Raw genomic sequence first — 17,250 nt, 5'->3', positions numbered from 1 at the left:
GTCTGTGCCAGAGCCGGAGATGGGAGGCGGGAAATACTGCTGGGCAGACTTGTACGGTCTGTGCCCTGAAAAAGGCAGGTACAAATCAAGGTAAGGTATACACATATGAGTTTATCTTGTTGGGCAGACTGGATGGACCATGCAGGTCTTTTTCTGCCGTCATCTACTATGTTACTATGTAGAATCGGACAAGCAGACAACAAAGGTAGAAAAGATCATTTTATTTTCATTATAGTGTTTGGAATATGTCCACTTTGAGAATCAGGTGCTCAACATTAAAAGTTTATATTTATTTATTTATGGCATTTTATCCCACATTAAACATGAATTAGGGTGTTTTTCATGAGAATTGTGATGATATGATCCCTTGTTTCATATTGTTGACGGTCTGCATTTTCCGTATGGGTGGTATATTGGTGTATTAGGTTCTGCCCAGTGTAATATTTATGGTACAGTAAGGTTCTGAGTGTGTTTTTGCAAAGTTGTGCATAGTGTTTTGCAGTTGAGCGATTGTGCTTAGAATATGCTTTGAGCAACCACTTTATTCTTTGACATATGATACATATCTAATATCTAAATTTAATAAAAGGTATTAATTGTGACTTATTTTTATTTATTTTTCTGTGTTATCAAACAATTATGGATTTAAGCTCCACCCCTAATCCCACCCCCTTTAGCCTCCCCAAACAGTTGGGCCACCGACCGCCTATGTAATTATACTGCACAAGTTAGCATGTTTGAAAATATAAGTGAGATTAAATAAACATGCTACCAACAATAAAGATCGACAACAACAATTGTTGCAGGAATTGATGCATGAATTACCCCTATTGTTAGCAGAACTTGTGGTACTTCAGGAGTCAAACAGCACACACCAGAGTGAGAGAGAAATCTTCTTTATTTGCCAGCAAACAAAGTAGGACATCAGTTCTAGCTCTCTTCTCTCTCTCTTAGCGCTCTGGATGTTATGGCTTCTGTCTCAGCTGCTTCTCTTCTTCTGCTGTCTGTCTTCCTTCAGCTCTCCTTCTTCTGTCTGTTCCTTCTGACGTAAGCTGCTTCTGCTCCCACTTATATACCGTTCTATCCCCCTCCTAGCCCCCCTTACTCTCCAGATGGTAAAGAATAGATTGGTTACCTTGCCTCAGCCAATCATTACTTTAAAAATATCAGTTACATAGGTTTGATATTTCTCAAACTGACCTATGACCTGGGGCCTCTCATGCTAGACAATTTGGCACCAGTCTCTTACATTTTATTATTATTAATTTCTCATATTCCTAGTCAACTCCATACTAACTGCTAACTGAACTCTGGCATTCATTAAGGGGTCAAGGGCCAGTCTTACTTAATAGCATACAGCTATAGTTGGTTATTACTTTCAGGACCATTCCTACATTTACCTATAATTAATCAAGACTTTTTCTTGACCCTTTTCACCTATCAGCTCCATACATTAAACCAGCCAGGACTGCAGAAAATTCAAACCATATGCTGACCTTTTCACTGCAGCCCTACTCAGAACGTAAGGCAAAGAGTTGAACAAACATTAGATTTAAAAAGGTATTCTACATATTAACTACACAAAATACACATATTCTAAAAGAAGACATATTCTAAAATACACAGAATCAGTATTCCTTATAACAAATCTACATATCAAGAACTTCTAAACAGTATTTCAGCTTAATCTTTTAAACTACCGTATGTCTGGCTCATGCCTTGTTCATTCATAATAGTATACAGATGTGCTAGCTAGCATTAGCAATCCATCACTCACAAGGGGTGAAAGAAATTTCTGTCGCTGACCTTGCTAACCTTTAGCTTAGCTAAAGCTAGACTTTCAAAATAATCTGAACCATCTGGCATTCCTTCACTTTACTGTACAGAACTGAGAATTTAACCACCAAACTTTTAAACCCTAAACAGAATTAACACTTAATATAATTTCTTATATATAATTATGCCCATGCGATGAGGCAGCTAGCTCATAGGTTTGCTTGATTTGTTTTGAGTGTACTAGATGACGACTGCGCGGGGAAGGGGAAACACACAGACAAACATAATTGGCTTCAACTTTTCGACGTCATCCCGGCTCCTGTGTTCTTCAACCTCCTTGCTCAAGATACCCATTACCGGACACACAAGGCCTATAGCAAACTGCGGCTCTCTCTGAATGGGACGGCCGCTTTCTCCTGAAGGGTTTCCAAGGACGACGAGTCCTTCGCCCATCGCCCTTTCTCCAGGTAGCTCCCGTACAGCCTCGGCACGTGGGCATCAACACCTCCACGTGTTCTAAGAGACAAACCGGAGAATACATTCACAACCAATCCACCTCCCCTCCCTTGGTCTGGCTTCAGCATGTCTCTCTAAAACGGGCCGCCCGTTTCCCAGCGCCGGGAACACTAATTTATTCAGGTTACAAGTACCAGTAAGTTACCAGAAGGTTTCCCTGTCAATCACATCCCGCCCCCTCTGACGCAACTTCTTTTCCGCCTGCACAGTGCCCCGCCCTCTCTAATACGACTTCCTGTTTCCGGCGGGGCGGGATGCTGCCGGAATCCGGATTCGCCGAACACAGAAAGTTGCTGTAGTAGGTAACTTGAGCAACGTATGGTGCATCATCAGCACCAGCAGCCACAATGGACCTCACCATGACGGAGAGATATGACCCGGCGCTGCTGGCTATTCTGCAACACGTGGGCAACATCCAGGACTTCCTGCACATCTACTTTGGTTTCCTGTACCGCAAGACGGACTTTTTTCGCCTTCTGCTATCTGATCATGATCGCATGGGCTTTCCTCCAGGTGTTGCACAGAACATGGTGCTCAAGGTAGCTTTCTTGCTCCAGGGCTTTCCAGATGTGTCCTAATGGACTCCACAGCCAGTTTGATTTTCAAGCTAGGCATAATGACTATGCCTGTGATAGCGTCAGTATATATTCGGTCTCAAACGTATACAGCTGTATTTTGTACCTAACATATAGTAACATAGTAGATGACGGCAGAAAAAGACCTGCAAGGTCCATCCAGTCTGCCCAACAAGATAACTCATATTTGCTGCTTTTTGTGTATACCCTACTTTGATTTGTACCTGTGCTCTTCAGGGCACAGACCGTATAAGTGTGCCCAGCACTATCCCCGCCTCCCAACCACCGGCTCTGGCACAGACTGTATAAGTCTGTCTAGCACTATCCTCACCTCCCAACCACCAGCTCTGGCACAGACCGTACAAGTCTGTCCAGCACTATCCCCGCCTCCCAACCACCAGCCCCGCCTCCCGATCTTGACTAAGCTCCTGAAGATCCATTCCTTCGGCACAGGATTCCTTTATGCTTATCCCATGCATATACCTGTTCATTGTGGGTGTCCTGAAAACCTATAAAGACAGGTGTGGGCTGCTACCCTGACAAGCTGTTTTGGGTGACCTGGTTAGTAACATGTTCTGTAGGGAAACTTGTGGCTAGTAATGTATTTTTTTTTTAAATTTAAATCCTCCCTTACAGGAGATGATGGTACTTTTTTTTTTGTTTACAAAGCTTTAGAGGTAAAGGGGAGGGGAAGAGGAATTTAAGTATAGGCTCTTGTACTCAGGTGGATAGAACAAAGGTGAAAGATGTTAAAACTAATTTAGGAAAGGAGTGGAATTCTTCAGACTATTGCGCGTCTACACCAAACATTTGGGATATCTCCTTATCAGTGTGGACAGTCAGTCAGCTGCATCCATTTCAAATCTGTGCCACAGGTACAAAAATGCATTGGGAGGAGGGTGTTATTCCTCTAGGGCAATAGTTTTTGTTACCCTCTATGCCAGTAGTCCCCACCATGTAACTCCCTCCTGCCAAGTGGTCCATTATCTCAGCCTCTCTTTTCTCCTGTACCACCTCCCCCTGCTTCAGCATTGCTTCTTTTCTTTGCTTCCTTCTGCCCCCCCCCTCCCCCGGATCCTCCACCTCTCTTCCTCCGTCCACCCCTAGGTCTAGCATTTCTTCCTCCCCTCCACCCCCTTTGTTTACCTTCAAATTTATCTTTACCGCTAAAGGTTGCTGGCAGAGGTAGGGCTTCATACCTGCTGCATATGCAGCCTGCCTCAGAGCCTTCTCTCTGATGTCTCACCCACGTGGAAACAGGAAGTTGTCAGAGGGAAAGCTCTGGGGCAAGGGGAATGCAGCAAGTGTGAAGCCCTATCACTGCTGGTGACCTTTAGTAATTAAAATAAGTTTGAGGTTAGACGGGGCCGGGGAGGGGGTGTTTGAGAGAGTCTCTCTCCACTCCCCTGCCCCTTTCCAGCACCATGTTGGGGGGGAGGGGTGACGATATCTGTGCCTTAGGTCTAGCAGCAGGTAGTTCAGAACTATTTGCTGGGCTTCGTTAATATTAATTATACCCCTAAAGCTAAGGCAGATGCACCAAATTTAAGTCCTGGATTTCAAACACACTGACTGCAGTAAAATGAGAAGTACTAGAATACACTGCAAGGTAGCAGGAGATAAAAACAGCAAGAGATGTTTATGTAAGGAAGTTAAATGAAAGCAACTGAAAAAGGAAACCAATATGATTTGCCAAAGAAGTGCCTACTAAAATAAAGGCAATAAAGTTAGTGTTCACAAAATACAGATCATCAAATATGAGCTACACAGATAAGAATATATACCATATACAGCTGAAAGAAATCAGGAAGGCAAAAGTACAAGCAGAAGTAAAAACATGAGGCAACATGGCTTTTCCAAAGGCAGTTCGTGACAAACTCATTTTGGTTGAATTTTTTCACTAGATGATAAAAAAACTAGATCAAAGATATATACTAGATACAGTCTATTTAGATTTCAGCAAAGTTTTTGATACAATTCCTCATGAATAAATTGAGCAGCCTGAAAATGGGACCCATGGTGGTGAACTGGATGAGAAATTGGTTCACTGACAGATGATAGAGGGTGATAGGGCTTTTTTTGAGTGGGTACTGAGTACCAGCACCTTTTCCATTGTCTGCTAAAACTGCCCCATGGTCCCCGAGTTTTAATAAAACAGCTCAGGCCCTACATTTTCTTCCTCAAAATGTACCACCTGTTCCTCTGATCCCATTCCCACCCACCTTCTTAATGCCATCTCTCCTACTCTTATTCCTTTTATCTGTCACATTCTCAACCTCTCACTTTCCACTGCGACTGTCCCTGCTGCCTTTAAACATGCTGTGGTCACACCTCTCCTTAAGAAGCCTTCACTTGACCCTACTTGTCCCTCTAATTACCGACCCATCTCCCTCCTTCCTTTTCTCTCCAAATTACTTGAGCGTGCTGTTCACCGCCGCTGCCTTGATTTTCTCTCCTCACATGCTATTCTTGACCCATTACAATCTGGTTTTCGCCCTCTCCACTCAACCGAAACTGCGCTTACTAAAGTCTCCAATGACCTATTACTGGCTAAATCCAGAGGTCAATATTCCATCCTCATTCTTCTTGATCTTTCCGCTGCTTTTGACACTGTCGATCACAGCATACTTCTCGATACCCTGTCCTCACTTGGATTCCAGGGCTCTGTCCTTTCCTGGTTCTCTTCCTACCTCTCCCTCCGCACCTTTAGTGTTCACTCTGGTGGATCCTCTTCTACTTCTATCCCTCTGCCTGTCGGCGTACCTCAGGGTTCTGTTCTTGGTCCCCTCCTCTTTTCTATCTACACTTCTTCCCTTGGTTCATTAATCTCATCCCATGGCTTTTCCTACCATCTCTATGCTGATGACTCCCAAATCTACCTTTCTACCCCTGATATCTCACCTTGCATCCAAACCAAAGTTTCAGCGTGCTTGTCTGACATTGCTGCCTGGATGTCTCAACGCCACCTGAAATTAAATATGACCAAAACCGAGCTTCTCATTTTCCCCCCCAAACCCACCTCCCTGCTCCCCCCGTTTTCTATTTCTGTTGACGGCTCTCTCATTCTCCCTGTCTCCTCAGCTCGAAACCTTGGGGTCATCTTTGACTCATCTCTCTCCTTCTCTGCTCATATCCAGCAGACCGCCAAGACCTGTCGTTTCTTTCTTTACAACATCCGTAAAATCCGCCCCTTTCTTTCCGAGCACTCTACCAAAACCCTCATCCACACCCTTGTCACCTCTCGTTTAGACTACTGCAATCTGCTTCTTGCTGGCCTCCCACTTAGTCACCTCTCCCCTCTCCAGTCGGTTCAAAACTCTGCTGCCCGTCTCATCTTCCGCCAGGGTCGCTTTACTCATACTACCCCCTCTCCTCAAGACCCTTCACTGGCTCCCTATCCGTTTTCGCATCCTGTTCAAACTTCTTCTACTAACCTATACATGTATTCACTCTGCTGCTCCCCAGTATCTCTCCACACTCGTCCTTCCCTACACCCCTTCCCGTGCACTCCGCTCCATGGATAAATCCTTCTTATCTGTTCCCTTCTCCACTACTGCCAACTCCAGACTTCGCGCCTTCTGTCTCACTGCACCCTACGCCTGGAATAAACTTCCTGAGCCCCTACGTCTTGCCCCATCCTTGGCCACCTTTAAATCTAGACTGAAAACCCATCTCTTTAACATTGCTTTTGACTCGTAACCACTCGCCTCCACCTACCCTCCTCTCTTCCTTCCCGTTCACATTAATTGATTTGATTTGCTTACTTTATTTATTTTTGTCTATTAGATTGTAAGCTCTTTGAGCAGGGACTGTCTTTCTTCTATGTTTGTGCAGCGCTGCGTATGCCTTGTAGCGCTATAGAAATGCTAAATAGTAGTAGTAGTAGTAGTACACACCAATTCTGCCTTGTCATTGATTCTGTGACTGGTTGCAGGGGACCTGGCTATTGTGTGTTTGGTCCCTCAGTGATCATCCCACCCCTGAAGGGTGGCCTGGCATTTGAGTACCGGCACCTTTTTTTGCTAGAAGAAATGAACTGGTGATAGTAAATGAAATTTGCTCAGAAGAAAGATGAGCAATGGAGTGCCCTAAGGATCAGTCCCGAGATTGATTCTGTTCAAATCTTTGTGAGTGATTTATTACTGAATGGTTAGAAGGGTTTTTGCCTTTTTGCAAATGACACAAAGATTTGCAACAGAGTGGACACAACATAAGTCAGTATGAGACATGGTCTATGAAAATTAGACGCACTAGCAAATGATGTGTAGAGTGAAGAACTTGGGGTGCGGAAATCCAAAGGAACTATATATGAGAAAAGTTGAGAGGCTGATGTATGCGACCCAAGAGAGAAACCTTGGTGAGAAAGTGTCTGGGGAATATTAGGATTTGGCAAAACAGTTAAGAAGGCAGTGGCCAAAGCTAGAAGAATGCTAGACAGCATAGAGAGGGCATAATCAGACAAGTTGGTGATGATAGAAACATGATGGCAGATAAAGCCCCCCCCCGCCAAAGGGCCCATCCAGTCTGCACATCATCCATAACCCTAACTCTTCCTAATTCTAAGGGATCCCACATCCTGTCCATGCGTTTCTTAAATTCTGACACAGGTCCTCTTTTCCACACCTCCACCGGGAGGCCATTCATGCTTCCACCAACACCCGTTGCCATGAACGAATACTTTCTTAGATTCCTCTTAAGCCTATGTTCCTCTTAGCTTCAATTGTATGCCGCCCTCATTCTAGAGTTTACCTTCATTTGAAAAAGGCTCACCTTGTAAATTAGTGCCTCTGAGATATTTAAATGTTTCTATCTCCTCTGCCGTCCTCTCCTTCCAGTGTGTACATGTTGGGGTTCATAACCTGTCCCTATATGTTTTATGCCCAAGACACTTAACCAATTTCGTAGCCACCCTCTGGAACCGACTCCATCCTATTTATATCCTTACATAGGTGCAGTCTCCAGAATTGCACACAGTACTCTAAATGGGGCCTTATCAGAGAATTATACAAGGGCAACGATCACCTCTTTTTTCCCTACTGGCATCCCTTTCGTTATACATCCAAGCATCCTTCTGGCTATGACCGTTGCTGTTTTTTCTACTTGTTTGGAAACTTATGGTCATCAAACACATAACCCCAAGTCCTACTCTTCCTTCAGATTCTTGGACCCAAGTGCAAGACCCTGCATTTATTTAGCTTAAGTCTTAGTTACCAAATATTGGACCATTTCTCAAGCTTTGCTAGGTCCTTCCTCATGTCATCCACACCTTCCGGGGTGGCCACCCTGTTGCAGAGTTTGGTATCATCCATAAAGAGACAAACCTTACCAGACAGCCATTCCGCAATATCACTCACACAGATGTTAAAAAGAGCTGGCCCTAGGACCAATCCCTGCTGTACTCCACTGATAACATCCCTATCTTCAGAGCAAGCTCCATTACCACTACCCTCTTTCCCTCCTTCCGTTCAACCAATTTTTAACCCACCTGTTACTCTAGGTCCTATATCAAGGGTACTCAGTTTATTTATGAGCTGCCTTGTGGAACTGTGTCGAAAGCTTTATTTACTAGGCCATATTTCAACACCACTGTAACAGACATGGAGCGGCAGGTACAACTCTAGCCACCTTACTGGGCAGACAAGATCGGAAGATCGGCATGTTGGTCTTTCTGCCCTTATTTGCTATGTTTTGAATTACTAAAAGCCAGCCCAGCAGTTTAGAGGTGTGGTAGCAGTTGATTTTGGAGAGGGTGCAATGGTGAGGATAGCATCTCATGGATTAGTGCGAGTCCTGCTGTTGTACGTGATCAGGGCTAGATTTGGGCCATAGGCAAACACATTTGTGAGCCTGTACTTCATTTACTTGTATCAAATCCTCCCAACCCTTATCCGTGGAGTCTTTTACTCTCTCCATGCTCCCTCCCCCACTCCTGCCAAATATTTGTTCCTTAGCATCTGCTCCAGACCATTCCCAATGAGTGGGTATATGCCCTCCTACCAGCAGATGTGGAGATTGAGAACTACCAGTGACGTCATGCTATTTAGTCCTGTGCAAACCTGAGTCCCTCAGTATCTGTAGGTGCCTGTGTAGTCCTGTCCCGTTGGGTCTTTGCCTAGGTTTCCTTAAAAAAAAAAAAAAACATACACACAAAAAAAACCTACAAAGTGAGTAGTAATAAAACAATCTATACAGGATGGTCTTTTTGCTCTCTTTTGTACTCTGTGGAACAACAGAGTGAGAAGCTGTGTTTATATATTAAAAAAGAAAGAATTACTTCAGAAGGAGGAGTGTATACTTTCCTATGCAGTCTTCTTTGATGTCTGTACAGCTTCTGTGAGCATGGGTTAGTCTGTCTGCTGTGGGGGCCCAGCCTTGTTTGTTGAGGGCTTCAGGGGTGCACACTCAGTGAGTGGTGTGGGCACCCCTCCCAACCTTCATGGTTGCAGTCTGCCTTGGCCCCCTCTCCCTTCAGACAGGGAGGGTTTCCTTAAGGCTTCCCCAGGCAGGAATGGAGCAACCAGTGACTCACTTAAAAACAAAAAAATCCTCCGGAGGGTGAGTCCCTGCTCAGGGAGTCTTCAGGCGGTCAGCGGGAGGGGGTCTCTTTCAGCTTCCTGCATAATGGCGTGAGAATGCATCTGGCCTGCTTATCCTTGTGAAAGAAAAGTTACTTACCTATATCAAGTGGTCTCTAAGGATAGCAGAGAAGTATTGTCACATACTCTGCCACTTCCCTAGGAGTTGTCTTCTTCAGTTATGTCCATTTGACTGATGGACCCACACTCAGGTGTTGGGCAGGAAGGCACCCATACATGTGAGGTGGGACATTACTAGAAATTTCAGAAAGCAATGTGTGGTAGGCAGCATCCGCACCAGGGTCTGTCGGATGACTTCACCCACGTGTAAGATTACTGGGCCTGCTGTCCTCCAGCGTAAGCAAGAGAACCACAGAAGTGGAAAGAACTCGGTCCCATATAGAAAGCACAGTAAAACAAGGAATGGGAGCAGGATCAGGCTCTTCGAAACAGACCAAGGACTTTCGATGTGTAGTTAAAAACTTTTATTTGATAATGACACAACATGGTACCATGTTTCAGCACATATGTGCCTACTTCAGGAATCTTGGTAAAAGTATCGCAGATATTTTCGGTGATGTATCTTTAAAAAGACCGGCGATGGATTATGAGCAGTGTCGCTGTAAGCCTGCCCTGCCCCACTTGTTCTATTGTAATGAGCAGCAGAAACTGTAGGTATGATAAAGCCAATAGGAAGACTGGAAAGCAGCTGTAGTCACCGGAAGAGAGGAGGTGATCTAGAGGAAGTTTCTGCTCTAAATATGAAGTTCTTGCATGTGGTGGGGGGAGGGGCAAAGATAAATGAACCCCCTTCAAAAATGCCCCAGTATGTTTCTCTGGGAGAAGAGGTTCCGACAGCTAATTCATTGTAATATATAGTGGTGAAGGAATTGCAGATTCCAAATTGCTTTCCTCTGTTAGCCTCATGATCAGACATACCAACATCAGCATGCACATGTAGAGGGGTTGGAAAAAATTCCCTGAGAATTATAGAAAGTGGTAGAAAACACCTGTCTGAATACAACATAATTCTCTGGAACTTTAAAGGAATGGGATGAAGCTTGTAATGAGGGGAAAACTAATGAAAAGACACACAGAGTTGAAAGTGGGCCATATTAAACTTGGAGTCCCAGAGAAATAACCTCCTCAAAAAAACGGCCCAAATGCTTTTCAGTGGGAGCAGCATTTCAGCTTCCTGGTCGCAGAAAAATACAGAGTCCATACATATACACATCTAACACAGTCACACAATCTATGTTTGCTTGTGGTGTGTGTGTGAGTGTAAATGTTTGACTTCATCTGTGATGGGGAGAGTCAGTTTAAAAGCAGCAATTCCCTCACTGTTACGTTTCACTCAGTTGTAGTTCTTATGTTGCAGAAATTCTTGACCTCTGGGGGGAAATTCTATAAATGGTGTTTAAAAATAGGCGCCGCTAACTGATATTTGATGCATCTACTTCTTTTTTTCGGGTCCTAGGGTTCAGGTGGAGGCTCGCCTCTGGGGATCCATTCTTTTGACGGGGAACATGGGTATTGTCATTAGAGTGTTAAACTTAAATGCCTGAACTCTGCTAAAAAAACGGAATCAAAGTACGTAATGGACATAACACAACTCTTCCTCTCTATGATTCCCTAATGTATCTGTTCCACATGAACCTTATCTTACCACAACATCTCTTTGTACTTGTTCATACCGGAGTCGGCGAATGCCTCTCTGGTACTATGTAAGCCACATTGAGCCTGCAAATAGGTGGGAAAATGGGATACAAATGTAACAAATAAATACATATTTATAAAGGTCGTGTGCACTCATTATAGAATAGCTCTTAGCAACAATTCTGTGGGCTCCAGAGACTGCTGAAACCTGGTGTAAATCTTAGCTCCCAAGTTGTGAGCGCTGACCCATTCTATAACCCTGTGTGCAACTTTTTGGAATGTCCTGACCTGCCCATGTCCCTTTACTGGTCATATTTCCTTTTGGGTCATGTACTATGGAATTTAGGCATCCAGATGCACGTGCAAATCCTGTCAGTGCCAGTTAACGTCAGTAATTGGTTGTTAGGGTCCAGTTATTCATAGTTAACATAGAATCTGGGGGTTTGTGTATAATTCCTTCCAACAAGTTGAGTCGGAAAGCATGTGGATCATGGCTGGTGACATTTTCTGCCTTCACACCTGTGTGTGTAGCTTTATTGTCTGTGTGTCATTGATAGAGGAGAGCGAGGTGGTCTTGAGAAAGGCTAATTGGTGAGGTAGTTTTGGGAGTGGGGCTAGGTATGGAGCTATATTAGAGGTTTGGAGAATAGTTAGGGTAATTTTGGGGACAGAGTTGATTTCAGATACAAAGGCCATTCATTTTATTTGTGTTACATTATGCTGTGAAACCTAGTGACTGAACCATTCAGTTTAATGGTTGCTACATATGGTGATATTTAGTAACTGAACCATGTAGCTTGCTAGTTGTTATTATGTGTACACTCTCTTACTGTTGGGAATAACACAGTAATATCATGTTGTCTTGGGAGAATGGCACCCTTTGATCAACTGTAAAATACATCCTTTGAAATTGGATAGTGACATCTAATGGTTAGATATATTATTACACTTGGTTTGATTTTATTATTCTTTCAAAATGAATGGAATGTTTGCACCACTATAAAAATGATCCCACTCCTTTCCAAGTTTGAGTCACACGGAGACAACACAGATACACATGAATTGCATACATGCACATGTTGCTAGACAGCAGAATGTGAAAAATGTTCAAGGGATTGAAGACTGTGTTCCAAGGTGCAGTATATTCTTGGTGGATGCTTATCTTTTGTGCTTGTTAAATATACCCCCCACTTGTTTTTTCTGAATACTTTAAAATAAAGATTGCATTGCATTTTAAATCATTCCAATTTTTACTTGGAAGTGAATTAGCCACATTTTGAGGAGATTTTTGTTTAACTTGTTTAGCTGTGGCCAATTCAGCTCTTTGGAAAAACCATCCTAGTTCAAATTGTTATGCAGCAGGAGTCTTGAAGATTCCCTGGCAGTGGAGAGATTGTGTATGCCAAGACAGACCATTAGTCCTAATTAAATTTCTAGCTACTGCATTAGGAAGTGGGCTGGGCTCCTATTTATCTCACGACTATCTTTTTCATCATCTTGTCTGTGATACTAAAACTCTTCCTGCGTTTTACATGTTCAGTTCTTATAATATGTTATTGGGTCCGTTAAAGCATCTATTGGGTGTGGGCTTTACCTGTAAAAAGGTGTGAGTAACTTGTAGATCTTAGGAAAAAGAGTTGGTTCTTTTTAATTTTGCCCCTGAATGTACACTTTTCTTTTCTTAAGTGGATGATTGTGTAGGAGACAGATGGTTTAACACTCCAGAGAGGAAATTGTGAATTACTGCTTAAACTGGAGGTTGAATTCTGATTCTGTTGGTTCTAGTCCCAGTCCTGCTCCTGATTTTCTTTGACTATGGAAAAGTATCTGACCTTGTCTGATTTTATCCAGATAAAATTTGGTTACAGCAGTAACTCAAGTCTATAGCATGTGACAGTAAGACAGGTTTCACCACGTATTTTCAATATTATATACCAACATGATGAAAATGATACTATTTAAGGTTGACACTTTTTCATTCTTCCTAATGCATGATAGTTTGAGTTTTCATATTTTTAAAATTGAGTATGTATGTTTTTATGTACTCCTTTTTCATGCCAAGGCAAACATTTAAACACTGGTATGCATGTGTTCCGGTTTGTGTTAAGTTGAAGTTTTCTGCATTAACGCCAGCAGATGGTTCCGTTGGTAAGACAGTACTTGCCTTTAAAGCTCTTCATCAGTTTCTTCTTCCCCTTTTTATATATATTTTGAGCTCCTTGGTTGTGACCTGATGGATGTTGAATTTGAGGGCAACCACTGGGTCCGGATCCCGACTTTAATGGTTTGGGGAGGGGGGAGCTTTACCATGATGGTGGCCTGGGCGATCATGGCAGGTTTCTGAAGGAGCCTTGCTTGCCCACGCTGTGGGGGGAAGTGAGAAGCCAAATCACTGGCCTTGGCCAGAGTGGTGGGGGTCCCAGGAGGCTATGCTGCTCTGGGCAAGGAGCTTTGATATTGGGCAGTGATTCAATTTGGGACACTGTGGGAAGTGGCATCCAACCAGTGACTTCCTTTTCATTCCTGAAGGAGGAGTTTGGTCCGCGATTCTTAAGGCAGTAGGATTCTTCCTGCTCCTCGGAGGTATCTTGCTACCTGACTCACTCACCCTTACTGCAAGGTTATCTGATTGTATCGCCACAGATAGGAGCACATTCAAAAGAGATCTTTTGAACAAGGCCTTAACATTCACTGGGTGGTCAGTGCCTGTCCTTGTGCTGTAACTGGTGTGGTGGGGTAAGAGGTTTTCATTGGTTTTGTTTACAGTTTACTTTGGATGCCTAGCTGTGTGTGGCAGGATGTTCATCATCTGGTATGGTTTGATTTTAATTCTTATTCTCTGTTCAGGTAATAATTTTTGTATTACACCAATAAAGCAAAGCTGTGGCCTTGTTATATTCCAAATAAGTCTGTTTCTTTATTAATTAACCATGTTGCTATGGATGCATGTTCAAAGAATTTGTCCACGGAAGGGTGAATAGTCTCATATCCTCTATTGGATTTTTTTTCCGGCTTATGTAGTGGTTACAGTGTTTTTTTTTTCACCAAGGTATGCTGTTAAATTTCAACATGTAAAGGTTGCTGTACAACCTTATTTTATTTTGTTAATGTGCAACTCATTCACGCACATGACAGACCCTATAGCTCTCACAGAGGCGTATTTTCAAAACACAGACTTAAAAAGTTCCATAGTAACCTTACTGTACACCACCTTGAGTGAATTCTTTCAAAAAGGCAGTAAATAAATCCTAATAAATAAGGAGGAACAAAGAGTGTATTTCTAGCCCAGGAGGCGTGCCTTCTTTTTTGGTGGGCGGAATTGAACATTCCGATGATTTCAGTGTCTCGCATAGCGAGTTCACTGAACTCGTGAGCAGATTTCCTTAGCAGAGTGTCTCTGGATCCGTGGGAATGGCAACTGTCAAAAGACTGCATTTCGCCTCATTTTCACACTATGGGGCCTTCCGGTTCTGGACTCATGGCATCCAGACTCAGTGCGCAAGTACACAGATTCTACAGCCGTTTCAGGGAGAGACTCCCTAGGAATGGATTCACTGGTACAGTGTTGCCATTGGATGGCCTTCTTTATGTGGTTCTTTCGTGTCCTTTCATGGGAAGCACATTGCACAGGATTGCACTATTGCACATCATCTAGGGAAGGTTGTTATATCTTCAGACTGGCCCGGATGGCCTCCTTTACGTGTTTCTTACGTGGCCTCTCATAAGAAAGACGTTGCACAGGATTGCACATCATCCCAAGAAGGTTGTTCTTGTAGCTCCGGACCGGCCCAGATGTCCTTGGTAAGTAGACCTCATTCATCTTCAAATAGCTCCTCATTTGACTTTTCCTCCACAGATGGGCTTATTGCACCAAGGTCCAGTACTTAGGAGAATCCCTGCTGATTTGGTCTTATAGCCTGGCTCTTGAGAAGGCACGATTGAGGATGATGTTACTACTACCTTGCTGCAAGCTCAAAAATGGTCCACTTCTTCTTATGCTAGAGTGTGAAGAACTTTTAAGAGCATTAAGCTTAGCGGGGTTTAGAAAAGGTTTGGATATCTTCCTAAAAGAAAAGTCCAGAAGCCATTATTAAAATAGACTTGGGAAAATCCACTGCTTGTTTCTAGGATAAGCAGCGTATAACATGTATTGTTTTGGGATCTTGCCAGATACTTGTGACCTTGATTGGCTACTGTTGAAAATAGGGTACTGGGCTTGATGGATCTTTGGTCTGTTCCAGCATGGCAACACTTATGTACTTATGGTGTGCACAGAAGGTTGTTTCTCCATTTTGTGCTTCCTTGTCTCAAATGTTATCCTTCAGGAGGGATTCAAAAAAGGCTTGGCTGTCAATTCGCTCAAGGTTCAGGTGACGTTGGCATGTCATAGAGGCAAGATACAGAATGCCTCATTGGCTACTCACCCTGATTATAATGCGATTCCTTAAGGGAATCACTCATCTGCGCCTCCCTCTGTGTAGTATTTGTCCTCAGTGGAGTCTTCAAGTGGCTCTTATGGCTCTTCAGTGAGTCCCCTTTGAGCCTCTTTGCCCAGTGGTTTTTATATTGATTTGTAATTTTTTTTCTTTTGATCAGACCCCTAACGCAGGCACTTGATGCCGAAACATGGCCTGTGTTGGGTCTGCTAATAAAGGACATTTGACTATCCCACGCTTGAACGGCCCTTGATAGATCACTATTGGGCTCATTTTCGAAAGAGAAGGATGCCCATCTTTTGACATAAATCAGAAGATGTATGTCCTTCTCACAGAAACGTCCAAATCGGTACAATCGAAAGCCAGTTTTGGACGTCCCCACCTGCACTCCGTCACAGGGATGGCCAAAGTTCAAGGGGGTGTGTCAGAGGCGTAGCGAAGGGGGGACTTGGGCGTACCTAACACTTGGATGTCCTTGACCCATAATCGAAAAAAAGAAGGACGTCCCTGACGGGCACTTGGACCTTTTTACCCGGACCTGTTTTTCTTATGACTAAGGCACAAAAAGGTGCCCAAAATGACCAGATGACCACTGGAGAGAATTTGAGATGACCTCTCATTACTCCCCCAGTGGTCACTAATCCCCTCCCACCCTCAAAAACGTCTTTAAAAATATGTCGTGCCAGCCTCTATGCCAGCCTCAGATGTCATACTCGGGTCCATGGCAGCGCATGCAGGTCCCTGGAGCAGTTTTAGTGGGTACTGCAGTGCAATTCAGACAGGCGGACCCAGACCCATACCCCCCTACCTGTTACATTTGTGGAGGGAACAGCGAGCTCTCCAAAACCCACCGTACCCATATATAGGTGCCCCCCTTCACCCGTAAGGGCTATGGTAGTGGTGTACAGTTGGGGGTAGTGTGTTTTTTTAGGGGAGGTTGGGGGCTCAGCACACAAGGTAAGGGAGCTATGTTCCTGGGAGCATTTTATGAAGTCCACTGCAGTGCCCCCCCTAGGGTGCTTAGTTGGTGTCCTGGCATGTCAGGGGGACCAGTACACTACAAATGCTGGCTCCTCCCACGTCCAAATGGCTTGCATTTGGTCGTTTCTGAGATGGACGTCTTTGGTTTAGAAAATCGCCGAAAATCAGAAACGTCCATGTCTAGGGACGGCGAAATTTAAGGATTTGGACGTCCCTGACGGTATTTTCGAAACGAAAGATTGACGTCCATCTTATTTCGAAAATACGGGTTTCCCCGCCTCTGGATTTGGCCGTATTGCAAGGATGTCCAAATCGAAACTTGGACATCCCTTTCGAAAATGCCGCACCACGTCATGTTCTGGAAGTGAGGGTGCTGTGCAGCTTGTGGGGAGGGAAAGACATCTTGATTGGTAAGTTGAATACTGACAGCAATACTTTTTTTTTGTTTTTGTTTTTTGTTACATTTGTACTCCGCACTTTCCCACTCATGGCAGGCTCAATGTGGCTTACATGGGGCAATGGAGGGTTAAGTGACTTGCCCAGAGTCACAAGCAGCTGCCTGTGCCTGAAGTGGGAATCGAACTCAGTTCCCCAGGACCAAAGTCCACCACCCTAACCACTAGTTAATATATGGGTATAACCACTCTATCATGCTTGGCTGCCTGCAGTGGCGTACCGAGGGCAGGGCGGTGGGGGCGGACCGCCCCGGATGCAACCCAATGGGGGGATGTTCTA

General features: G+C 44.0%; 1 protein-coding gene across 1 annotated transcript in view; it reads left to right on the top strand.

Moving 5' to 3' along the window:
• The first annotated feature begins 2,092 nt into the window (after positions 1-2,092).
• Positions 2,093-17,250, top strand: part of NUDCD3 (NudC domain containing 3) — a 56,432-nt gene continuing 41,274 nt past the window's right edge. Inside the window, exon 1 of the mRNA XM_030201736.1 lies at positions 2,093-2,831. Within this exon, the coding sequence (XP_030057596.1) occupies positions 2,640-2,831 (192 nt within the window). The 5' untranslated portion in view covers positions 2,093-2,639. The remainder of the gene's footprint in view (positions 2,832-17,250) is intronic.

This window comes from Microcaecilia unicolor, chromosome 4 (assembly GCF_901765095.1).
Source record: "Microcaecilia unicolor chromosome 4, aMicUni1.1, whole genome shotgun sequence".
Lineage (NCBI taxonomy): Eukaryota > Metazoa > Chordata > Amphibia > Gymnophiona > Siphonopidae > Microcaecilia > Microcaecilia unicolor.
This window is presented reverse-complemented; position numbering and strand designations above follow the sequence as displayed.